At 47.2% G+C, this 26,727-nt stretch overlaps 1 protein-coding gene across 4 annotated transcripts in view; it reads right to left on the bottom strand.

The window, feature by feature from the left end:
* Window positions 1-26,727, bottom strand: part of LOC144764006 (uncharacterized) — a 149,331-nt gene that overhangs the window by 24,197 nt on the left and 98,407 nt on the right. For all 4 annotated transcript variants that reach the window (XM_078650133.1, XM_078650132.1, XM_078650131.1 and 1 more), the window contains one exon: window positions 8,022-8,162. In XM_078650133.1, coding sequence (XP_078506259.1) covers window positions 8,022-8,162 — 141 coding nt within the window. The remainder of the gene's footprint in view (window positions 1-8,021; window positions 8,163-26,727) is intronic.

The following is a 26,727-nucleotide window of genomic DNA, read 5'->3' on the forward strand; positions in this document are numbered from 1 at the left end:
CTTACAATGAAGCCTCCAGTCATGTTTGGATGAAGAACACATCAAACACCTTTCGGGGATGGTAGAGGAGCGCAATTCAACATACAAATCACCACTGACCCAACAGAGAATCTCAATGATCCTGTAAAGACATATAGGAACATAACCTCTAAACCAGGCAGTGCAGGACCCAGATACATTTCCATATCTAACAGAACTACAAATCGAGCTGGTACAGCGAGCACAATCCTAAAGGCGCATCTCACTCAACATCCAAAGAGCAGTGCAAGCATCTGAAGCAGAGAGCGACGCAGCTTTCAGGCCCTCTATATATGATGACACATCCTTCAACTGCCTAAAACAATACTCTGTCCTCCATCATCACATGTTGAAAAGTGGACATGGGCTTGAATTTTGTAAGAAAAGGATATGCATTGGTTGGTGACCATTTCATGCTTTACAAAAGGTCTTGGAAGACATAGCACCCTACCTCCAGTGGAGTATTGCAGCATGTATCATTTACAATTTTGCAAAAAGTAGATTATATATAATGGTGTTAAAGTGTACAATTGCAAGGGCCCTTTGTTTGGAGTGATCCACTCCGGTGAACCCCTGACAAACATTGACCTGCTTTAATCATCGAGGTTAGCGTTTGCTGGCTCATGTTTCAAGTCTGTGGCAGCATATCCGGAAAGCTTAGACAACCACAAGTTATGTCAATCAATCAATTAATAAACTTTATTCGGTTTCAGCATATAAAACCATACAATTAACGAGATTTCAAAAGGGTCTATATTAATTCAAAGCAAGAAGTACAAAGTTAAATACATAATCCCTTTGCCCTTGGATGAAAAATTAGAACAAAATAAAGGATGGGTCCCAAGGCCTTGTCTAATGTATTTATATCGACATAGTAAAAGTAAATCCTGACCAATACTAACATTGAATCAAGGCAGGCCCCGGCCTTCACCGCAGATTTCAGGGAACTAAGAACGAAAAGAATACATTCTTCATGCAACAATTGTAAGTAGATAGGATCTGGGCGGGCCTGCTTAAAATTCAGCCTCTTTAAAATAGGGACAATAAAAGTTTTCCGGGGGACCTCATGAAATTTGCAAAATAATATGAAGTGTAGCAGATCCTGTGGAGACTCATCGTCGCAGCCACAGGGTGCTAACAGCTGTCCTCTTCAAGTTATATCATTTTATTAGACACTTGAAGGAGGCCTGTGCTAACTCGAGTTGACAGAGTGGAGAACAGGCAACTCTGAAAGAGATGTTACATGAATGTTTACTGGGGGAATTTACTTACATATAAGTCCTGATGAAGTGCTTTGAAGGAACTGGAAAGCACACTCTCCAGTACACTGGCAATTAGTATATGAATTTGAATTGATGCATTGATATCCAGTGACACAAGTAGAGGTTTGTTTATTGAAAAGACTAAGTACCCAGTCTTGAAAAATCCCTTTTTGTGTTATGTTTATACGGTGCTATTGATATTGCTGTGTCTCTATGCATATGTAATTTTATGTTTGAGAAAGTTTTAGGGATCAATCAGGCCACATATATTTTTCCAAACTCCTGTGGCATTTGATTGTGTTTGTTTGTTGAAATGTTGTTATGATAAGATATGGGGCAAGTGCCTGCAAGTTTAGGGTCTACCTAGGGGAGATGTTTCACGTACATGGGCTTGTGTACCTTTCACGACAAATCCTTTCCCAGATAAGAAGAGTATTGTCTTCATCAAAGTCTTCAGGGAAAAAGAGAAGAAGTCTACTCACACATGTCACATTTTTTCATCTTCAAGCCAATTTCAATACCACTTTGCGGTGACTCACCTCACCTAAGGTATGAGACCCATGTTGCAGACAGCATCCCCCTCTCATCACTTGTTAATGAGCAGTCTGATTATTTTCCTCAGACAAATTGTGTTGCAGGCCTATTGGTGGGCTAACCTCTCATCCAGGAAAGAGTAAATCCATGTCTCCATGCATCTCTCTCATTCTCAACTTTCTACCAGCCTATCAGTATGCAACTGATCACTCTACTTTCATTCTTCACCGTTTCTGGTTTCTCTTCCAAACAAGATATTCGCATTACCACACAGTTTTGGAAATGGTTTGCTTTCTTTGAAGCCGCTTTTTGCAGGGACATAAATACCTCATTTTGGCTAGTTTTTTTTTCCCGGTGCCATAACTGTGGACTCAACCCCATTATACGCTGTGAAATGCAACTACCTTGTTTATGAGAGATATAAAGTGGGACTTGAAATTAGGGATGTCACTAGCACCTTTAGTTAGTCTCTCTGACATTCCGCAGTCCCCACCTCCTTTCAGATAATATCCCATGACCTGATGTATAGGACATTTGGGTCACTGGCCTGTATCCCAAGTAGAGGGGAATCCACTGGAGACTTTCTGACCATTCCCACCCACAATACCATGCCACTCATACCCATACGCTGCATGCTTCTGTCTAAGTTCCCTTGCGGCTGCCAGTCTCTATTGTACAGCCAGTGACAGCACCAAACATGACAGCAGTAATGGGCACCATCCAGGATTCACCTGCGAGGACCATGGGAAGCAGGACACGATTCTGGCCGAGTTGTAATCTCCCCCTCCGAATCACAGTTTCTCCTTCAAACATACCTGAAGACATGCAACCGCGTCATTCATAAACTACAGAAAGCACCACCATCCTGCAACCACTCTGTCTTAATTTTAATGAATTGCTTTTGCAATTAATAACAGCTAAATAAATTCGAATCCTAAATGAAACAAAAGTGCCTGGGTACTTATGATTTTGACCCTACTTTATTTTTTTTTAACCCTGCTACAATTTTATGCTTAATATAAAGAACAAATTCCTTCTCTTTGGTAACACTCTTTCTGGCAGTGGCTCTGTCTAGCCACATATTCCTCACCTTCTGAATATTCCTCAGGCATAAGATTGTATCCCCAAACTTTTCAGAAGCACCTCTGATGGTAGCTGGTGCCATGCACCTCAGTACCAAGCCATTCAGATCTGAAAAGTATGTGCAAAGTCGATTTAGGCACCACTCCCTCATGCTGGAGTCAGTTACTTTTGTGGCTATCCACACCCCCAGATGCAAAGCCCCAAAAGCAAATTGGTTGTGTCCAGTGTGCAGATTCCTAGAATTGGGATCTTATAATTGGCTAGAGTCCAATCGAAAAGCTGGAAGTATGGTGAGGAAGCTGCAGCTAGATAGAGTATTTCCCAGAAACATCTTTACGGAAGATAAATAACTTGGTCTTCTGATAGAGACTTCTAGCCACAGATTTGTTGTGGCATGTCTATTGAATTGTCACTCGGCGCAGCAAGTCACCTTGCTACTCTGTGCTGCACTACATGACAAGTAAAGAGAAATGACAGGAACGTGTTGTATTTAAAATAATTTTGACAATCATACACCATGGTGCAAGGGTGCCTGAGTTGTAAGCAGGATTGTTTTTGTGCAGTAAGGGGCACCTTCCTGCACAACAATATTCCCCTGCAGCATTTTCCTCTGTCTATGTGTGAAGCAGGATGCAGCACACTTAGAAAGAGGAAAAAAGAGGAGGGATAACCTATATGCTTCATCTGGGAAGGCAAAGCAGTTTTGGCGCATTCTAAGGCCCACTACCGATGGTAAATCAGAGGATGCGTCAAAATCCATAGGTGTTGTGTGGGAACACCCACGTACCACCAATGGAAGGGCTCCCTGGGACACAGTACCATAACACACAGGATTTATCAAGCCACTCAAGACCATGCCAGGTGGCTTTGTGTGGCTTGTTAAATCAAATTTAGTAGTTGTGTCACGCTTGCACCCCGTTGCATGAAAAAGTGGCACAACTACTACATAACTAAGGCCCTTGATCTTTTAAATAGATGCCAAAGCAGTACCTACTAAACAGTCCGGCTGTGAATGGCCTTAAACCAGAAAGTCTTACAGGACTCAGTTGGTGAAATGCCCATCTCGGAGAACCTGGTTGTCCAGATCATAATACTTCAAGAACATATCAAGGGACGCCCACATAGCTGCCGGGTAGATGTACAGGACGGGACCTCTGCAAGCCAACTCAGTAGTACCACCTTTAGCCTGGAAACAATGGAGGCTGCTTTTGGCCAGTGCTTAACAGTTCTTAATGTACAGCATGTTCCAGAGGAAAATGGTCCTCATCTTCAAGGCCTGGCCTTTTTTCACTGCAGTGAACCCCACACAGAGTACAGATCCTATCGCAGAAAATGATTGATTGGGAGATGGTCCTGTCTGTATGGGCTTGAATTTTGCCTCTGCAGTGAACCCCACAAAGAGCTGATCACCCACCTGGCGTTCTCTGATATGATCAATTTAAAAGGTTAGTACTCATTTGATGTCCAAACAGTGGGCTGTCTGCTTTATTTTAGATGGGGGGTTGGTGGATCAAAGAATGGCAGCAAGGTGATATGATGATGGAACGGCTCCACAACTTTGGACAAGAAGAATGCTCAGATCTGCAGAAGTGATTCAATTTGTGGGTGCATGGAACAAAACAAGCAATCAGTTTCTGTTATGTCATTTGTGTCATGTAAGGAAAGAAACTATTGAACACTTTCTCTGTATCTTTCCTTAATTGTTGGATAGTAATTGGATGTGCGATTCAATGTATTTCTATTGTAAGCATGTAATTTTAACTACTTTTATAATTACTTTTATGAAGTGTAAGGGACAATTATTTTTCGTTTGGGGTCCTTGACGTACAGTCACTGCAGAACTTAAGAGTCGTGAGTCAACCCCAGATACCACAGGCAAGCCTGAGAAGGAATTGTCACAGACATTTACTTTTAGCAGTCCTTACAGGATTTAAAACCTGTTGTTTTGAGAGATGACACTTCACTTGCTTACTGAAAATATGTGAGGTAAAAAGGGTCTCAAAGAGACCAAAGAAAATCCAGATCAGTGTCTGGTAGTACATTTTCCCAGTACAACCATAAAGTATATTTTGGTTACCATAAACTTATATTAGGAGCATATTTTAGGTGAATTGTACATACTTCTTTATAGCATAGGCAGAGATAGTCACTCACATGATGTTATAGAGCCCGACATCATCAACATTTATGTTTTATGACACTGTGTGTTTCTGTATGCAAACATATACACTCGCATGCACATGCAATGATTTTTTTATGTGTCTCTGATTTTGTGAAGTCTTGTTAGTTGTGAAATAAGTTATATGTTTTTATATTCATTAACATTTTCATTTGTGTAATGTTCCAAGTATGTGCATCTGTGAATTATATAGGTGTCAGCAATGTTTAGTTATAGGACTATTTTTACATTGTTTTATATTATGGCAGTACTACCTCACTGGTGCTGCTGTCAGCCAATGGCTGACGCGGCCCCGCCCGTTTTGCGGAAGTGCCGCACTTCCGCAAAATCGCGGCCGCATGGAAGGTGTTAATATGTTATATATATTTTTTAATTTGTGCCGTATGATGTTTAATGGTGTTCGCAATATTGAAACGTTTATGTTTATTTTTTAGTTGTAGTTTTATTTGTAGTTTATATTTCCATATTTTTACCACATATATAATGTCTAAACTAATATTATTATTATTTTTTTGTATTTCATTAATTGTTGAGGTTGGTGCTGGTAGCGCTTTCCTCTCCACTGACTTGTATATGATTCACTTGCAGTATCTTTGAGTGGCCATCAGTGGTGTGTGACCTACTCTAAGGCATGGATGGAGTAGGTTTGAGTATGTTTGGGCTGGAATACTAAAGACGAGATGTGGATGTAGCTTTAGTGAATTGCATCTGACTTACCCATGTGAGGCCAATTTGCGATGACTAGGCTTCATTTATTGCATTTTGGCATAGGGCATCACAGCAAGGTACCTTGCTATGCTGCCCTACGCCAAAGTGAAAGGGCAAGAATTCACAGTATTGATGTAATACAGTGCATTCCTGTCCTTTCTACCTGCACTAGTGCTGGTTTGGCAGCCTAGCACCAATGTAGGCACTCTTGCACCAGTGTGCAAGAGTGCCTCCGTTGTCGGTAGGAAGGGACATCTTTCTGAACAAAAACAACCCTATGAGGCATTTTCCTCTTTCCTTGTGCAGAATGCAACACACATGGAAAGAGGAATAATAGGAGAAAAACACATACTTCTCCTTATTAAGCCTCACCTTGGAAGCCATATAGATCTGGCGCTTCCCCAGTTGTACATCACTTTATAAATCTGAGGCACAGTCAAATTCCATGGATGTTGAATGGGACTACCCATCGCGACGCACATTGAATGCCTTCCAGGTGCCGAGTAAGGTGACAAAGCATTTTGGCTGCATCGCCTTACTCATGATTTATGAGGCCACTCAAAGCCGTGCAGGATGGCTCTGTGTGTCTTTATAAATCTTTGTGAGAGCCCTGTGTCATGCACGTACCAATTTACATGGTGTAAATTTGCTGTTTTGAGTTTGGGAAGTAATACTCTTTGTGCTACTTCAGATCCATCTGGCTTACTCGTGGAATTCATGAGCACTACAAGACTACATGTTTGTGCATAGGGCCCTTTATGAAATGCAGTCAATGTCCAAGTGAGACATAGGCAGCTGCAGCCCATCCATGTGGGTGAAGGGGCCATGCCCGTTCACTTTTTTCCAGGCAAAAGGAGTATCTGTCAGACTGACAAAGGTCAGCTTGACAGACACTCTTCCTATTCAGATCAGGTAGTCAGGTGCTCGACATGCGCCAAAAGCACGGGCTTCTGCTGGATGTCTGACCTGAGCTGCCTGGAGGCACTCCCCTTGTGACAAGGGTGAGCATCACTGATTTCTTTGGACCTGGGAACTTCAGTTTTAAGCCCTGAAGTGCCCAGGGCCTAATGGCAATCAGTAACACCTCGTCACAGAGTGGAGTGGGGCCAGCGGTCTCACTGACTCCATCCCTCTCTGTAACAAGTGAGGGACTGCTGCCCAATGGAAGCATCTCACAGCCAACTTCAAGCAACCCATGGAGAAGACATGTCTTCCTACATAGGGCCTCATTGCGATTGCGGTCAGACGAGCATTCGACCACCATCTCAGAGGGATGGAGTCCGGCCAAAAGTGGGCAGCAGTGTCACATGCCATATTGTGATGAGACCGCCATGTAGATGGTCAGAAACATGCCTTCTACTTTTGCAGCTTGTGCAGCAGCCTGGGAAAGGGCTGCAGCACAAGTCGCAGTAGTAAATGGTATGTTTTTAAACATCCATGCACCGTGTGCCAGGCACCATGTTTCCTACAGTGGTGCCTGCACAAGTACCGCCTTCATTGTAGGAAATATTATTCTACTGCTGCCCCAACAGGCTCCTTGAACCTGTCAGAGGCGGTGGTCTTTCCCTTGCCCGCTGTGCTCCATTCGGCTGTATCTTAATCCAGCAGTCGGACCATTGCCCTAGATGTCCAGCGGACTGCTACCAATAGCCTGTTGTTGGTGGTCCGCTCGACGTCCTCATGTGGCCCATAATGAGGGATGGAAAAATGTGGAGATAGTCTTTTACTCTCTGACTACCTCAGAGGTTCCATGAGCTGGAAGCAGAGGCCTTACACCTTGCTACACACACCGAATATTGGGATGGCATTGATACTGTTCAGTGAAAGAAAATATATTTTCTGTAAATAAATGTCATAGGTATCACACAGTGATATATATATATAATATTAATTTGGCCCTATACAAGGGCATTCATAGACTGAAACATTAAGTTATTCCATACTTAAATACCCTACATCCTTAGACTGAAATAAAAACTTCCTTCTGCTGCTTTTAGGCTCTACCAAGGGAGTGTGTCTATGCACAAACTACATCTGGGGTTGAGTTGAAGAGAAGCAGGCATAGCGCTTTCTGCCACCCAGATGTTCCTTAACCTTTCCTACAGTGAACACATTAAGATGAGGTCAGACATTATTTCTTGGCTGGTTCTTTCACATGAGCTGTTAGTAATTCATTCTGCCCATGCTAGCTTCTTAAGTTAGATCGTAGTCATCTTCAGCACCAGCAAGACCCTTACCTGCTACAGCTTCTAAACATTTATTACCGCAGTGTTTGCAGCATTTCTTGTTCAGTGGGCAGTCGCCATCATCCTGGCACTCAGGGTCAGCCAAAGGAGGCTTGCACTTGGCCACAGCAGAAGGACACATGCCAGGTTTGACTGTGAAATTCAAAACAGCAACCATCAATACTGTTATTCTGAGCTCTAAAGCTACCGACTGCCCTATGTACAAAGGTGTGCCCCATAGCATACTAAGTGGCCTTGGGAAAGCCACAGTATTTTCCTGTAAATCAGCATTGACTTCTATAAACCTCACTGAGTAGTTTAAACAAACCAGGCCTAAACAAGCTTTAAGATGCTTAAGAACTAAACACAAATAAAAATAACATTACTTCAATGACATGTTAAAATAAAAGATGAAATGCATGAAACGATCAAATACATACTTTAGTTCAGTAAAATTCAAACACTCCCATTCGGGCATACCCTTTACCATGTAACAACAACAAAAGAGTGTTCCTGTTCTGGTTCAGGTGGAAAAAGGGCACAGAGCACAAGGAAACAACAAAGCCCAATAGGTTTGTTAGGAAAGCCCTCACTCACCGACCTGGTCGGTGACTTGCTTCATCATCGGGCCCCACCGGGTGTGACCGAATGTCACCCCGGTGTGCTTCGACGCCAGAGTTACTGCGGAGCTGGTTTTCGTGATGGGAGGGCTATGTGGAAAATTACGTGAATAGTGTCAAGTGGTGAGATTAAAATTGCCTTGTATGTGTCAAAAATTTAATTTTAATCAAAGACCATCAAGGGCAAGGTTAAAAAATGTGTAGGTGAGTAGAGCCAACTAATTGGATGGTCTTACTCCCTCTAGCATTAAGTGAATATGTGAATGGTCGACATGGACATGTTTCAGCCGGTGTGGTATCATTAACCTGGCATTCGTCAGGACCTATGGTGTTAAACCTCGGCGGTATGGGCACTCTAAGGCCCACCCTGCCAGAGGGCTTGAAAGTCAAAAGATCTGTGAAGTGCACAAAAACACAGAGGCGGGCTTCACCACCCGAAGGTAGGACGCACACACCTCCAGCCTCTAAAATTTAGAGACTAAAAATAAAAAGGCACCTGTGAAGGTAAGAAAACACAGACAACACAAGACAAAAGAAACATAATTAGAATATTTTGTCAATTGATTTAGCCAGATTCAGTCTATTTCTAGTGCTCATAGTGCCAGGGTGCACCACTCATGCAGAATAGCAGAGGTGCGTGGCTCTGCCGTTGGCTGAGGCTACACGATAAGTCATATTGTTAATATGGTGGCACTGTCAAAGTAGATTGCCAATTTTGCAAAATCTAACTGTGTAAGTGCACAGGGGAGGGTATTGATACGTGAAATGAGGGCGAAATGGCAGTGAAAATAAACACGCAACATTCTGTCACTCATCGATCAATGGGCCAAATGGCCAGTGGCCAGTCAGCAATGAAGCAGTCAAGAAGTGGCGAGAAAGAGGGAGGGTCTCACTTCACCAGGGATGAAAATCCACCCCATAGACCGCGGGAGGGAGGGGACGGCGCATTTGGCACATCCTGCAAAGCAAAACAGAGGGAAGAAAAAGGGACACCAAAGCCTGGTCAAGCAGCAGTTAACACTACTTAGCTCTGAATGGTTTCTCAGCCGGACTCGTACTCACGCCCACGGCGTCCGTCTCCTGCAGATAATTATTTTTAGTCTCTAAATTTTAGAGGCTGGAGGTGTGTGCGTCCTACCTTCGGGTGGTGAAGCCCGCCTCTGTGTTTTTGTGCACTTCACAGATCTTTTGACTTTCAAGCCCTCTGGCAGGGTGGGCCTTAGAGTGCCCATACCGCCGAGGTTTAACACCATAGGTCCTGACGAATGCCAGGTTAATGATACCACACCGGCTGAAACATGTCCATGTCGACCATTCACATATTCACTTAATGCTAGAGGGAGTAAGACCATCCAATTAGTTGGCTCTACTCACCTACACATTTTTTAACCTTGCCCTTGATGGTCTCTGATTAAAATTAAATTTTTGACACATACAAGGCAATTTTAATCTCACCACTTGACACTATTCACGTAATTTTCCACATAGCCCTCCCATCACGAAAACCAGCTCCGCAGTAACTCTGGCGTCGAAGCACACCGGGGTGACATTCGGTCACACCCGGTGGGGCCCGATGATGAAGCAAGTCACCGACCAGGTCGGTGAGTGAGGGCTTTCCTAACAAACCTATTGGGCTTTGTTGTTTCCTTGTGCTCTGTGCCCTTTTTCCACCTGAACCAGAACAGGAACACTCTTTTGTTGTTGTTACATATTATAATTTGGGGACTAAGAGTGTTCACGACTCTCCCTCTCTCTCTTATTGTTTGTAAATATTTAAGCAGCGCACAGCTGTGAGAGATTATTTCTCTTTTCTTCCTTTTTTCCCTCTCCTGAAACCAAGGGACCCTCAATTGGTTTACCGCCAACTCTGATTGAGTACCACCCACCAAGCAGATCCCATAATGTCGAATCTGGGTCTAACCTTCTCGGAAGCAGAAATAGATGCGATAATGGCAGATGCCAATCTCTTTGCAGACCCGGCAATTTCACAAGCCATAGCACACACCTCAGACTGGGAGAAATTAACGGAACAGAAACGTGATCGTATACGCACCATCTTACATGGGACGATAATGAAGCAATACCTGACTTCCAACTCAGCACCAAAAGGCCTTTTGGTGACCAATGCCCCCCGCATCTTTCTAGATGATGCACAATTTAGGAAAGATTGGGCCATGATCGCGTGGCATTGCACGCGTGATTGGCTCGTCCTGATCATTAAGACTGCCCTGCGTCTCTCTGACATCCTATTGATAGAAATACAGGAGACGGAATCACAATTTAAAACAACTGTGACCGGCTACAAAAAGAAACTAGATGAGATCAATCGTGAAATGAATGAATATAAAGAAAACCTATTGCAGTCTAAACTAACCAAATTTCAGAAAGACCTTAAGAAATTTGAATTCAACAAAACTTACCCTTACGCTGACCCTGATTATACAGCACCTACAAAGGGCTTGAATGAATCAGATGCAACAGATGATAATTCCTCCAATAGTAGTGGGTCAAGCACAGGCTCATACAAACGAGGAGGGAGACGAGGCAATAGAGGCCACAGAGGCAATCAAAGATTCCAGAACCACAACCAAGCACCAAGTTGGGCAATGGCACCACATGCCGGATACGGGCCGCCACCATTCCCCTTTCCACACCCACAATTCCCTATGATGGGTTGGAACCCAGGATGGCATCACCCTCCTCCTCCTCCCCCCCAAAACCAATACCAGCAGCCTTTTTTAGAACGGGGCCGCAGAGGCAGAGGGAGGAACAAGAGAACCCCCAACCAAGTCTCCTGGCAAACAGACGAAGCTGTCGGGAACCGCACGAGGAGCCAGACACCACAACCAGGGGCCAGCAACCAACAAGTCTAATCACCAACTTGTCGGATTTGGAACTCACACCCACGGAACAACGAGTATTAGAGAAAGGACTGGGGTTTGTGCCTACGGCTCGTCCTGATAAATTTAAATTACATTGTGAACTCACGGATTTTTTCCGCAAACTAAAACTGAAGGCCTTTTTTGAAGGTAAAGAGGATCCTGATGCAGAAATGCGTAAGGGAGATACTGGCCTGAGACCAAAATCGACGTTTGTACCCCCTCCGCACACTGTACCAGCTGCTATTACAGCTTTCGAACAAGCAGTGTTCTTGGATTTGGAAGCATGCCCTGAACCGCACCACTTTGGCAACTTCAGCGCCGAGGAGTACCGGGCACTTGATAAACTAAAAAACAACAACGCTATTACCATCAAACCAGCCGATAAAGGTGGCGGCATCGTAATCCAAAATATTAGGGATTATGAGAGGGTATGTGAAGAATTACTGAGTGACACCAACAATTACCTACCACTTACCACAGATCCCTCCCCTGAACTCCAGAATCGTATCACCGATCTGGTCCAGGAGGCCGAATCCAGGGGTCATATATCTAAAAATGAAGCAGACTTTCTTTCGAGGAGTAATAAAATTATTCCATACTTCTACACACTCCCGAAGACTCATAAAAATAAATTGCCCCCACCTGGACGCCCAATTGTGTCGGGAATCGGGTCCATTTTAGAACCCCTGTCAACCTTTTGTGACCAGTTCTTGAAACCAATTGTGCAAAACACACCGACATACCTCAAGGACACGAAAAGCCTGCTACACCAACTGCAATCAATCTCTTTTGAGCCAGATACCATCATCTTGGCCACCTTAGACATTGAGAGCCTATATACCAGTATCCCGCAAGATGAGACTATAACGGTACTAAAGGCCGCCCTGCACTCTACCACTTGGGAATATAACACCCCCAGAGACTTCATAACTGAATGCGCCACCATCGCACTGAAAGAAAATTTCTTCGCATACCAAGGGCGTCTCTTCCTACAATGCTCGGGGACCTCGATGGGCAGTACATTTGCCCCCAGCATAGCGGGGTTGTATGTCGCAGACTTCGAGGCTAAAAACATACTGTCTATTAACAACCCGTTCAGCAGAAATATCACATACTGGAAAAGGTATATTGATGACGTGCTGCTCATCTGGAAGGGCAGCATGGAAAGGCTAACGGAGTTCCTGAACTGGCTTAATACTCTTAACAGATACCTGAAATTCACCCACACCGTGAGCACTACGGAGGTGGTGTTTCTTGATGTGGTTATCACTAAGAGTGGAACAACCTTAACTACTAAGACTCATTACAAAGCTACAGCTAAGAATAACCTGTTGCAGTTCTCTAGCTTTCATCCTCGCCCGTTAAGGGAGAATCTCCCGTATGGTCAATATTTACGGATTCGCCGGAACTGCAGCAACTTAGTTGATTTCAAAACCCAATCAACTGATCTAACAGCTAAACTGGCACAAAGAGGCTACCCCAACCACCTACTAAACAAAGGCTTCAAACGTGCACGGAATCAACCACGGGAAGCACTTCTGGAACCGACTTCGAAAATAACAACAACAGAAGTCCCCCTCACGTGTGTCACCACGTACGGTGCACTATCCAACCAGTTGAAAAAATCAATAAACAAGAACTGGAAAATCGTCACCAGCATCAAGAAGGACTGGCAAAAACCACTGTTTTCCTTTAAGAAAGGGCACAGTCTCAAGGATGCTCTGGTCCACACCAGACCTAAAATACTACCTGCAACCCCGATGAGGAGTATAACTGACACTTGGAACCTTCCTAAAGTGACGGGCCACTTCCCTTGTTCAAACTGCTCTGTCTGTCACCTAACTACCCCGACAAAATCCTTGACTCTGGAACCCGGTAAAACCTGGTGGCAGAAAGCCCACACTAACTGTAACTCTGTCAATGTCGTGTACCTCGTCACCTGCCCATGCTCACTCCGTTACGTGGGTATGACAACCCGTAAAATAAGGCTACGGATATGTGAGCACAGAAGTAATATCAGGTGCAAAAAAGCCACGACAAGAATGAGTGACCATTTCCTCCAGACCAATCACACCACCAACGACCTGAAATGGACTGTGATTGAACAAATCGTTGGGGGCCCCAATATATCTGAGAGACTGTTTGAAAAGGAACAGCGTTGGGTGTATCGCCTTGGCACCCATACTAATGGCCTTAATGATGACATTCCTTGGGGTTCTGTTCTCAAATAAATGACTGAAATGAATATCTGTTATCCCAAGATCTGTATCTGTTCCCACCAACTCCCTTTGTCTGCTACGGTGTTACTTTAACTTTCTTAACTTTCCTAGATCAGTTTTTACCACTCCACTGGTCTTGATAACACCCATCCTGAACTCATGAGCCAGTTATACTTTTCACTGACTCTGATTATACCCCTCACGCGCACACCAAATTGCGCTCTTGTGTTTCCATCCGTGTTCAAGTCTCACCTCGTCTGCGCATGCGCATTACGAGTAGTGTCACTATCCCGAATTCCGAAGGAAATCATGTCTGCGCATGCGCCTCAATCCGCGCGTAATTCCCGGAAGTGAGTAGCCTGCCCGGACCAGGCTAGCAGTCTAGCCCTGGAGTACATCCTCAACGCATGCGTGGTAGGAAGGCTGAAACTCCCGGAAGTGGTGTCGCGCCTTTTTCCTCACCGGCAACGCATATAACCGCCTTCACCCTTCCCAACCGGATCGACGAGACCCGGTCCTGAGGGCGTGTAGGCTTATCTGCAGGAGACGGACGCCGTGGGCGTGAGTACGAGTCCGGCTGAGAAACCATTCAGAGCTAAGTAGTGTTAACTGCTGCTTGACCAGGCTTTGGTGTCCCTTTTTCTTCCCTCTGTTTTGCTTTGCAGGATGTGCCAAATGCGCCGTCCCCTCCCTCCCGCGGTCTATGGGGTGGATTTTCATCCCTGGTGAAGTGAGACCCTCCCTCTTTCTCGCCACTTCTTGACTGCTTCATTGCTGACTGGCCACTGGCCATTTGGCCCATTGATCGATGAGTGACAGAATGTTGCGTGTTTATTTTCACTGCCATTTCGCCCTCATTTCACGTATCAATACCCTCCCCTGTGCACTTACACAGTTAGATTTTGCAAAATTGGCAATCTACTTTGACAGTGCCACCATATTAACAATATGACTTATCGTGTAGCCTCAGCCAACGGCAGAGCCACGCACCTCTGCTATTCTGCATGAGTGGTGCACCCTGGCACTATGAGCACTAGAAATAGACTGAATCTGGCTAAATCAATTGACAAAATATTCTAATTATGTTTCTTTTGTCTTGTGTTGTCTGTGTTTTCTTACCTTCACAGGTGCCTTTTTATTTTTAGTCTCTAAATTTTAGAGGCTGGAGGTGTGTGCGTCCTACCTTCGGGTGGTGAAGCCCGCCTCTGTGTTTTTGTGCACTTCACAGATCTTTTGACTTTCAAGCCCTCTGGCAGGGTGGGCCTTAGAGTGCCCATACCGCCGAGGTTTAACACCATAGGTCCTGACGAATGCCAGGTTAATGATACCACACCGGCTGAAACATGTCCATGTCGACCATTCACATATTCACTTAATGCTAGAGGGAGTAAGACCATCCAATTAGTTGGCTCTACTCACCTACACATTTTTTAACCTTGCCCTTGATGGTCTTTGATTAAAATTAAATTTTTGACACATACAAGGCAATTTTAATCTCACCACTTGACACTATTCACGTAATTTTCCACATAGCCCTCCCATCACGAAAACCAGCTCCGCAGTAACTCTGGCGTCGAAGCACACCGGGGTGACATTCGGTCACACCCGGTGGGGCCCGATGATGAAGCAAGTCACCGACCAGGTCGGTGAGTGAGGGCTTTCCTAACAAACCTATTGGGCTTTGTTGTTTCCTTGTGCTCTGTGCCCTTTTTCCACCTGAACCAGAACAGGAACACTCTTTTGTTGTTGTTACATATTATAATTTGGGGACTAAGAGTGTTCACGACTCTCCCTCTCTCTCTTATTGTTTGTAAACATACCCTTTACCAACCACAATACTTAATACCTGATAAACTATACATGGTGCTGTTAACACACAAGTTGTTTGCCAAGATCAATGAACTGTAGAGATGAGAATTACTGTTTAATAAAACTAGTTTTTAGAAAATGGCAATCCTGGGTGGACAACCTAAGGCCACAACGTTTCTGATTGAATCAGCTTTGTAGATTACTAACTGATGTTTTATTGTGATGGTCCCAATCTATTGTGCAGTAAACAAAAGCACTTTGCGTTAAAACATTGAGACTGACTGTGGATCATTGGCACAAGTTGCAGCTGAAAATACACTGAAGGGGATATGTACAAGGAAGTGTTGGAGCGCAGTGTTCGCCTCCTTGGCTTAACACAGCACTCCGCCACTTCTGAAACACAAGGCTGCACCATATTTACAGGAACGTGGTGCAGTCTTTTGTTTCCCCCTGCGATGGCGCTAAGTTTAGCAACTTAGCACCAAGGCAGGCACCCTTGCACCACAGTGCAAGGGTGTCTGCGTGCAGGGGAGGATTGTTTATGTGTTGGAAGGTGTCCCTTCCTGCACATAAACAGACCTAAAATGCCATTCTGTCACTTTCATGTGTGCTGCTTCATGCAGCACACATGAAAGTGACAAACTGTCATTTTTTTAAAGGTTTGTTTATGTACAGAAAGGGACACCTTCCTGTACATAAACAAACCATGGCATTTTGCTTTGTCCATGTGGGCTGCACAAGGCAGCACACATGGAAAAGGCAAAAACAAGGAGAATAATGCATTTTTCCTCGTTTCACCAACTTAACACCAGGTTTTTCCTGGTCTTAATTTTGGCGCTGCCTACTATGTACGTCACCCTTGTACATTGGGGACAGCGTCAAAATGAATGGGTGTTACGGTGGAATGCCCACCACAACACCCACTGCCCACCCCTTTCACGCTAACCATAGTGTGAATGGGGGCCTTATGTTCAAGGCAGCGTTCAGCCACATTAAGTGGCTTAACTCTGCCTTGTATATAAGGTGCAGCCCCTATCGCCACCACAATGTCGGTAAACTTTGTGGTGGCGATAGGGTATTGCACACATGCCCCTAGGTTCATAAAGATGTCTCATGGCCTCGGATAAAATTGTGTCCTTTCTCCTCTGCTCTTTTGCTATTCCATGGCCGATATTAAGGAATATTTTACTTTGTGCAGGCAGTTGTCCCTTGCTTAATATTTACTGCAGCTCGGTGGTTACCACATTGCTTAATATTAACAGGAGAACCTATTGTTTAGAACACATGTGGCCCTTAAAGTTCACCACACGATGTGGAGGATCTTTACACATTTTCTATTGAGTGGTGTGTCCTTCTGCAGTATCTTTTCCTTCACCAACACAAATATAGATGCTTTGTAATTGCGCATGGTCCGAGGTGCTCCAGCAGGCTCAAACCTTGTTTGGCATATTTGTTGACAACATTCGCAAAAGAAAGAGAAGTGTCCTTTCTACTACCTGTACAACAGTATCTATCTGACTGTGTCTTTCTTTCATGTTCCAGTCATTAAGTGAGTCAGCAGCACAGGTCCTTGGCCCTGGACTAACACAACTACCATGTTGATTCCCTTCTTCACTGTCATGATGTGCTTCATGACCCTGTGAAGCTGTACATCCCTTCCCTCCTGTAATGCATTGTCCTTGCCACTCTGTAAAACAGTGACCCTCGCCATGTCATCCAGTGGTTTGATTTCATTCGTATGAGGCTGCTCTGGTGGTACGTGCCCATGGGGTAGAACAACACGTTTCACCATGGAGAAAGGCGTTTTGATGGATCAGGAACAGAAGCAGGACTTTGCCCAGGAGAAAGAAGGTTTGATGGATCAGCCCCACAGGCAGGACTTCTTTCCAAGGAGGAAGTTTTGATGGATCAACCTGTGCATCCACCTCTCCTTTATTAGAGTTTGGGGGTCACTTCAACTCAGATTGGTGCATTTTATTTTGAATTCAGAACTGATTTAGTGCGGCCAATATGCAATCTCCACTTTCCAGATTTTTTTTCTTTGCATGACACACCCTACCCTCTCTTTTTCTAGTGCAAAACACATCCTAAAAGTTTTTTTTTCTATTGACGTGTTTCTACCAGCATTATCCTTAAGGTTCTCTCAATTTCTGCTCTTGAGATGCAAACATTTCTCATGAAGAGACCAGGAACAGGTGAATTTGGAAGGTGTTTGATCTCGCAAGAGAGTCCCTATAAATCTTCGGTCACCATAAATAAAGTCTGAATTTGGTGTCAGACCACTGAAAGCTGATCCTAAAAATTTGCATCAAGAATAATTTCAACTGCACTTAAGAACTCCTGCTTAACTGTACTCAAAGAATCACCAGATGAGATTCAGAAATATTTTGTGATGGCGGTGCGTACTATTGTGGTGCGGTAATTGCAAACACAACAGTGATGGACAGAATGTGGATCAATGTCACACATTCACCCCAGTCCAAAGATCTGGGCCCAAATCCATCGTTTTTCCACTCCACACCACCCTGGGTTAGACAATGGCGATATGCAAATCAGCGCTGACCCTGTGCCCCATGGGAACAGTCCAGTCCGAACTACAAAAGCCATGTCCTTCCCAGAACGGAAACAAGCATCCGAGGACCGGCCCGGTTTCGAGGTAACACCTCTCATCAGCCCGGCTAGCTTGATTCCAGTGGTGTGGAGTGCCTGGGACTCACGTCTGAGCATCCCCAGTACACTTAGAGCGGTAATTGCAAACACAACAGTGATGGACAGAATGTGGATCAATGTCACACATTCACCCCAGTCCAAAGATCTGGGCCCAAATCCATCGTTTTTCCACTCCACACCACCCTGGGTTAGACAATGGCGATATGCAAATCAGCGCTGACCCTGTGCCCCATGGGAACAGTCCAGTCCGAACTACAAAAGCCATGTCCTTCCCAGAACGGAAACAAGCATCCGAGGACCGGCCCGGTTTCGAGGTAACACCTCTCATCAGCCCGGCTAGCTTGATTCCAGTGGTGTGGAGTGCCTGGGACTCACGTCTGAGCATCCCCAGTACACTTAGAGCGGTAATTGCAAACACAACAATGATGGACAGAATGTGGATCAATGTCACACATTCACCCCAGTCCAAAGATCTGGGCCCAAATCCATCGTTTTTCCACTCCACACCACCCTGGGTTAGACAATGGCGATATGCAAATCAGCGCTGACCCTGTGCCCCATGGGAACAGTCCAGTCCGAACTACAAAAGCCATGTTTGCAGGTACCGCTCTAAGTGTACTGGGGATGCTCAGACGTGAGTCCCAGGCACTCCACACCACTGGAATCATGCTAGCCGGGCTGATGAGAGGTGTTACCTCGAAACCGGGCCGGTCCTCGGATGCTTGTTTCCGTCCTGGGAAGGACATGGCCTTTGTAGTTCGGACTGGACTGTTCCCATGGGGCACAGGGTCAGCGCTGATTTGCATATCGCCATTGTCTAACCCAGGGTGGTGTGGAGTGGAAAAACAATGGATTTGGGCCCAGATCTTTGGACTGGGGTGAATGTGTGACATTGATCCACATTCTGTCCATCATTGTTGTGTTTGCAGGTACCGCTCTAAGTGTACTGGGGATGCTCAGACGTGAGTCCCAGGCACTCCACACCACTGGAATCATGCTAGCCGGGCTGATGAGAGGTGTTACCTCGAAACCGGGCCGGTCCTCGGATGCTTGTTTCCGTTCTGGGAAGGACATGGCTTTTGTAGTTCGGACTGGACTGTTCCCATGGGGCACAGGGTCAGCGCTGATTTGCATATCACCATTGTCTAACCCAGGGTGGTGTGGAGTGGAAAAACGATGGATTTGGGCCCAGATCTTTGGACTGGGGTGAATGTGTGACATTGATCCACATTCTGTCCATCATTGTTGTGTTTGCAGGTACCGCTCTAAGTGTACTGGGGATGCTCAGACGTGAGTCCCAGGCACTCCACACCACTGGAATCATGCTAGCCGGGCTGATGAGAGGTGTTACCTCGAAACCGGGCCGGTCCTCGGATGCTTGTTTCCGTTCTGGGAAGGACATGGCTTTTGTAGTTTGGACTGGACTGTTCCCATGGGGCACAGGGTCAGCGCTGATTTGCATATCGCCATTGTCTAACCCAGGGTGGTGTGGAGTGGAAAAACGATGGATTTGGGCCCAGATCTTTGGACTGGGGTGAATGTGTGACATTGATCCACATTCTGTCCATCATTGTTGTGTTTGCAGGTACCGCTCTAAGTGTACTGGGGATGCTCAGACGTGAGTCCCAGGCACTCCACACCACTGGAATCATGCTAGCCGGGCTGATGAGAGGTGTTACCTCGAAACCGGGCCGGTCCTCGGATGCTTGTTTCCGTTTTGGGAAGGACATGGCTTTTGTAGTTCGGACTGGACTGTTCCCATGGGGCACAGGGTCAGCGCTGATTTGCATATCGCCATTGTCTAACCCAGGGTGGTGTGGAGTGGAAAAACGATGGATTTGGGCCCAGCTCTTTGGACTGGGGTGAATGTGTGACATTGATCCACATTCTGCCCATCATTGTTGTGTTTGCAGGTACCGCTCTAAGTGTACTGGGGATGCTCAGACGTGAGTCCCAGGCACTCCACACCACTGGAATCATGCTAGCCGGGCTGAAGAGAGGTGTTACCTCGAAACCGGGCCGGTCCTCGGATGCTTGTTTCCGTTCTGGGAAGGACATGGCTTTTGTAGTTCGGACTGGACTGTTCCCATGGGGCACAGGGTCAGCGCTGATTTGCATATCGCCATTGTCTAACCCAGGGTGGTGTGGAGTGGAAAAACGATAGATTTGGGCCCAGATCTTTGGACTGGGGTGAATGTGTGACATTGATCCACATTCTGTCCATCATTGTTGTGTTTGCAGGTACCGCTCTAAGTGTACTGGGGATGCTCAGACGTGAGTCCCAGGCACTCCACACCACTGGAATCATGCTAGCCGGGCTGATGAGAGGTGTTACCTCGAAACCGGGCCGGTCCTCGGATGCTTGTTTCCGTCCTGGGAAGGACATGGCTTTTGTAGTTCAGACTGGACTGTTCCCATGGGGCACAGGGTCAGCGCTGATTTGCATATCGCCATTGTCTAACCCAGGGTGGTGTGGAGTGGAAAAACAATGGATTTGGGCCCAGATCTTTGGACTGGGGTGAATGTGTGACATTGATCCACATTCTGTCCATCATTGTTGTGTTTGCAGGTACCGCTCTAAGTGTACTGGGGATGCTCAGACGTGAGTCCCAGGCACTCCACACCACTGGAATCATGCTAGCCGGGCTGATGAGAGGTGTTACCTCGAAACCGGGCCGGTCCTCGGATGCTTGTTTCCGTTCTGGGAAGGACATGGCTTTTGTAGTTCGGACTGGACTGTTCCCATGGGGCACAGGGTCAGCGCTGATTTGCATATCGCCATTGTCTAACCCAGGGTGGTGTGGAGTGGAAAAACGATGGATTTGGGCCCAGATCTTTGGACTGGGGTGAATGTGTGACATTGATCCACATTCTGTCCATCATTGTTGTGTTTGCAGGTACCGCTCTAAGTGTACTGGGGATGCTCAGACGTGAGTCCCAGGCACTCCACACCACTGGAATCATGCTAGCCGGGCTGATGAGAGGTGTTACCTCGAAACCGGGCCGGTCCTCGGATGCTTGTTTCCGTCCTGGGAAGGACATGGCTTTTGTAGTTCGGACTGGACTGTTCCCATGGGGCACAGGGTCAGCGCTGATTTGCATATCGCCATTGTCTAACCCAGGGTGGTGTGGAGTGGAAAAACGATGGATTTGGGCCCAGATCTTTGGACTGGGGTGAATGTGTGACATTGATCCACATTCTGTCCATCATTGTTGTGTTTGCAGGTACCGCTCTAAGTGTACTGGGGATGCTCAGACGTGAGTCCCAGGCACTCCACACCACTGGAATCATGCTAGCCGGGCTGATGAGAGGTGTTACCTCGAAACCGGGCCGGTCCTCGGATGCTTGTTTCCGTTCTGGGAAGGACATGGCTTTTGTAGTTCGGACTGGACTGTTCCCATGGGGCACAGGGTCAGCGCTGATTTGCATTTCGCCATTGTCTAACCCAGGGTGGTGTGGAGTGGAAAAACGATGGATTTGGGCCCAGATCTTTGGACGGGGTGAATGTGTGACATTGATCCACATTCTGTCCATCATTGTTGTGTTTGCAGGTACCGCTCTAAGTGTACTGGGGATGCTCAGACGTGAGTCCCAGGCACTCCACACCACTGGAATCATGCTAGCCGGAATGATGAGAGGTGTTACCTCGAAACCGGGCCGGTCCTCGGATGCTTGTTTCCGTTCTGGGAAGGACATGGCTTTTGTAGTTCGGACTGGACTGTTCCCATGGGGCACAGGGTCAGCGCTGATTTGCATATCGCCATTGTCTAACCCAGGGTGGTGTGGAGTGGAAAAACGATGGATTTGGGCCCAGATCTTTGGACTGGGGTGAATGTGTGACATTGATCCACATTCTGTCCATCATTGTTGTGTTTGCAGGTACCGCTCTAAGTGTACTGGGGATGCTCAGACGTGAGTCCCAGGCACTCCACACCACTGGAATCATGCTAGCCGGGCTGATGAGAGGTGTTACCTCGAAACCGGGCCGGTCCTCGGATGCTTGTTTCCGTCCTGGGAAGGACATGGCTTTTGTAGTTCGGACTGGACTGTTCCCATGGGGCACAGGGTCAGCGCTGATTTGCATATCGCCATTGTCTAACCCAGGGTGGTGTGGAGTGGAAAAACGATGGATTTGGGCCCAGATCTTTGGACTGGGGTGAATGTGTGACATTGATCCACATTCTGTCCATCATTGTTGTGTTTGCAGGTACCGCTCTAAGTGTACTGGGGATGCTCAGACGTGAGTCCCAGGCACTCCACACCACTGGAATCATGCTAGCCGGGCTGATGAGAGGTGTTACCTCGAAACCGGGCCGGTCCTCGGATGCTTGTTTCCGTTCTGGGAAGGACATGGCTTTTGTAGTTCGGACTGGACTGTTCCCATGGGGCACAGGGTCAGCGCTGATTTGCATTTCGCCATTGTCTAACCCAGGGTGGTGTGGAGTGGAAAAACGATGGATTTGGGCCCAGATCTTTGGACGGGGTGAATGTGTGACATTGATCCACATTCTGTCCATCATTGTTGTGTTTGCAGGTACCGCTCTAAGTGTACTGGGGATGCTCAGACGTGAGTCCCAGGCACTCCACACCACTGGAATCATGCTAGCCGGGCTGATGAGAGGTGTTACCTCGAAACCGGGCCGGTCCTCGGATGCTTGTTTCCGTTCTGGGAAGGACATGGCTTTTGTAGTTTGGACTGGACTGTTCCCTTGGGGCACAGGGTCAGCGCTGATTTGCATATTGCCATTGTCTAACCCAGGGTGGTGTGGAGTGGAAAAACGATGGATTTGGGCCCAGATCTTTGGACTGGGGTGAATGTGTGACATTGATCCACATTCTGTCCATCATTGTTGTGTTTGCAGGTACCGCTCTAAGTGTACTGGGGATGCTCAGACGTGAGTCCCAGGCACTCCACACCACTGGAATCATGCTAGCCGGGCTGATGAGAGGTGTTACCTCGAAACCGGGCCGGTCCTCGGATGCTTGTTTCCGTTCTGGGAAGGACATGGCTTTTGTAGTTTGGACTGGACTGTTCCCATGGGGCACAGGGTCAGCGCTGATTTGCATATCGCCATTGTCTAACCCAGGGTGGTGTGGAGTGGAAAAACGATGGATTTGGGCCCAGATCTTTGGACTGGGGTGAATGTGTGACATTGATCCACATTCTGTCCATCATTGTTGTGTTTGCAGGTACCGCTCTAAGTGTACTGGGGATGCTCAGACGTGAGTCCCAGGCACTCCACACCACTGGAATCATGCTAGCCGGGCTGATGAGAGGTGTTACCTCGAAACCGGGCCGGTCCTCGGATGCTTGTTTCCGTTTTGGGAAGGACATGGCTTTTGTAGTTCGGACTGGACTGTTCCCATGGGGCACAGGGTCAGCGCTGATTTGCATATCGCCATTGTCTAACCCAGGGTGGTGTGGAGTGGAAAAACGATGGATTTGGGCCCAGCTCTTTGGACTGGGGTGAATGTGTGACATTGATCCACATTCTGTCCATCATTGTTGTGTTTGCAGGTACCGCTCTAAGTGTACTGGGGATGCTCAGACGTGAGTCCCAGGCACTCCACACCACTGGAATCATGCTAGCCGGGCTGAAGAGAGGTGTTACCTCGAAACCGGGCCGGTCCTCGGATGCTTGTTTCCGTTCTGGGAAGGACATGGCTTTTGTAGTTCGGACTGGACTGTTCCCATGGGGCACAGGGTCAGCGCTGATTTGCATATCGCCATTGTCTAACCCAGGGTGGTGTGGAGTGGAAAAACGATAGATTTGGGCCCAGATCTTTGGACTGGGGTGAATGTGTGACATTGATCCACATTCTGTCCATCATTGTTGTGTTTGCAGGTACCGCTCTAAGTGTACTGGGGATGCTCAGACGTGAGTCCCAGGCACTCCACACCACTGGAATCATGCTAGCCGGGCTGATGAGAGGTGTTACCTCGAAACCGGGCCGGTCCTCGGATGCTTGTTTCCGTCCTGGGAAGGACATGGCTTTTGTAGTTCAGACTGGACTGTTCCCATGGGGCACAGGGTCAGCGCTGATTTGCATATCGCCATTGTCTAACCCAGGGTGGTGTGGAGTGGAAAAACAATGGATTTGGGCCCAGATCTTTGGACTGGGGTGAATGTGTGACATTGATCCACATTCTGTCCATCATTGTTGTGTTTGCAGGTACCGCTCTAAGTGTACTGGGGATGCTCAGACGTGAGTCCCAGGCACTCCACACCACTGGAATCATGCTAGCCGGGCTGATGAGAGGTGTTACCTCGAAACCGGGCCGGTCCTCGGATGCTTGTTTCCGTTCTGGGAAGGACATGGCTTTTGTAGTTCGGACTGGACTGTTCCCATGGGGCACAGGGTCAGCGCTGATTTGCATATCGCCATTGTCTAACCCAGGGTGGTGTGGAGTGGAAAAACGATGGATTTGGGCCCAGATCTTTGGACTGGGGTGAATGTGTGACATTGATCCACATTCTGTCCATCATTGCTGTGTTTGCAGGTACCGCTCTAAGTGTACTGGGGATGCTCAGACGTGAGTCCCAGGCACTCCACACCACTGGAATCATGCTAGCCGGGCTGATGAGAGGTGTTACCTCGAAACCGGGCCGGTCCTCGGATGCTTGTTTCCGTTCTGGGAAGGACATGGCTTTTGTAGTTCGGACTGGACTGTTCCCATGGGGCACAGGGTCAGCGCTGATTTGCATATCGCCATTGTCTAACCCAGGGTGGTGTGGAGTGGAAAAACGATGGATTTGGGCCCAGATCTTTGGACTGGGGTGAATGTGTGACATTGATCCACATTCTGTCCATCATTGTTGTGTTTGCAGGTACCGCTCTAAGTGTACTGGGGATGCTCAGACGTGAGTCCCAGGCACTCCACACCACTGGAATCATGCTAGCCGGGCTGATGAGAGGTGTTACCTCGAAACCGGGCTGGTCCTCGGATGCTTGTTTCCGTTCTGGGAAGGACATGGCTTTTGTAGTTTGGACTGGACTGTTCCCATGGGGCACAGGGTCAGCGCTGATTTGCATATCGCCATTGTCTAACCCAGGGTGGTGTGGAGTGGAAAAACGATGGATTTGGGCCCATATCTTTGGACTGGGGTGAATGTGTGACATTGATCCACATTCTGTCCATCATTGTTGTGTTTGCAGGTACCGCTCTAAGTGTACTGGGGATGCTCAGACGTGAGTCCCAGGCACTCCACACCACTGGAATCATGCTAGCCGGGCTGATGAGAGGTGTTACCTCGAAACCGGGCCGGTCCTCGGATGCTTGTTTCCGTCCTGGGAAGGACATGGCTTTTGTAGTTCAGACTGGACTGTTCCCATGGGGCACAGGGTCAGCGCTGATTTGCATATCGCCATTGTCTAACCCAGGGTGGTGTGGAGTGGAAAAACAATGGATTTGGGCCCAGATCTTTGGACTGGGGTGAATGTGTGACATTGATCCACATTCTGTCCATCATTGTTGTGTTTGCAGGTACCGCTCTAAGTGTACTGGGGATGCTCAGACGTGAGTCCCAGGCACTCCACACCACTGGAATCATGCTAGCCGGGCTGATGAGAGGTGTTACCTCGAAACCGGGCCGGTCCTCGGATGCTTGTTTCCGTTCTGGGAAGGACATGGCTTTTGTAGTTCGGACTGGACTGTTCCCATGGGGCACAGGGTCAGCGCTGATTTGCATATCGCCATTGTCTAACCCAGGGTGGTGTGGAGTGGAAAAACGATGGATTTGGGCCCAGATCTTTGGACTGGGGTGAATGTGTGACATTGATCCACATTCTGTCCATCATTGTTGTGTTTGCAGGTACCGCTCTAAGTGTACTGGGGATGCTCAGACGTGAGTCCCAGGCACTCCACACCACTGGAATCATGCTAGCCGGGCTGATGAGAGGTGTTACCTCGAAACCGGTCCGGTCCTCGGATGCTTGTTTCCATTCTGGGAAGGACATGGCTTTTGTAGTTCGGACTGGACTGTTCCCATGGGGCACAGGGTCAGCGCTGATTTGCATATCGCCATTGTCTAACCCAGGGTGGTGTGGAGTGGAAAAACGATGGATTTGGGCCCAGATCTTTGGACTGGGGTGAATGTGTGACATTGATTCACATTCTGTCCATCATTGTCGTGTTTGCAGGTACCGCTCTAAGTGTACTGGGGATGCTCAGACGTGAGTCCCAGGCACTCCACACCACTGGAATCATGCTAGCCGGGCTGATGAGAGGTGTTACCTCGAAACCGGGCCGGTCCTCGGATGCTTGTTTCCATTCTGGGAAGGACATGGCTTTTGTAGTTCGGACTGGACTGTTCCCATGGGGCACAGGGTCAGCGCTGATTTGCATATCGCCATTGTCTAACCCAGGGTGGTGTGGAGTGGAAAAACGATGGATTTGGGCCCAGATCTTTGGACTGGGGTGAATGTGTGACATTGATCCACATTCTGTCCATCATTGTTGTGTTTGCAGGTACCGCTCTAAGTGTACTGGGGATGCTCAGACGTGAGTCCCAGGCA

The sequence above is a fragment of the Lissotriton helveticus genome, chromosome 6 (assembly GCF_964261635.1).
Source record: "Lissotriton helveticus chromosome 6, aLisHel1.1, whole genome shotgun sequence".
Classification (NCBI taxonomy): domain Eukaryota; kingdom Metazoa; phylum Chordata; class Amphibia; order Caudata; family Salamandridae; genus Lissotriton; species Lissotriton helveticus.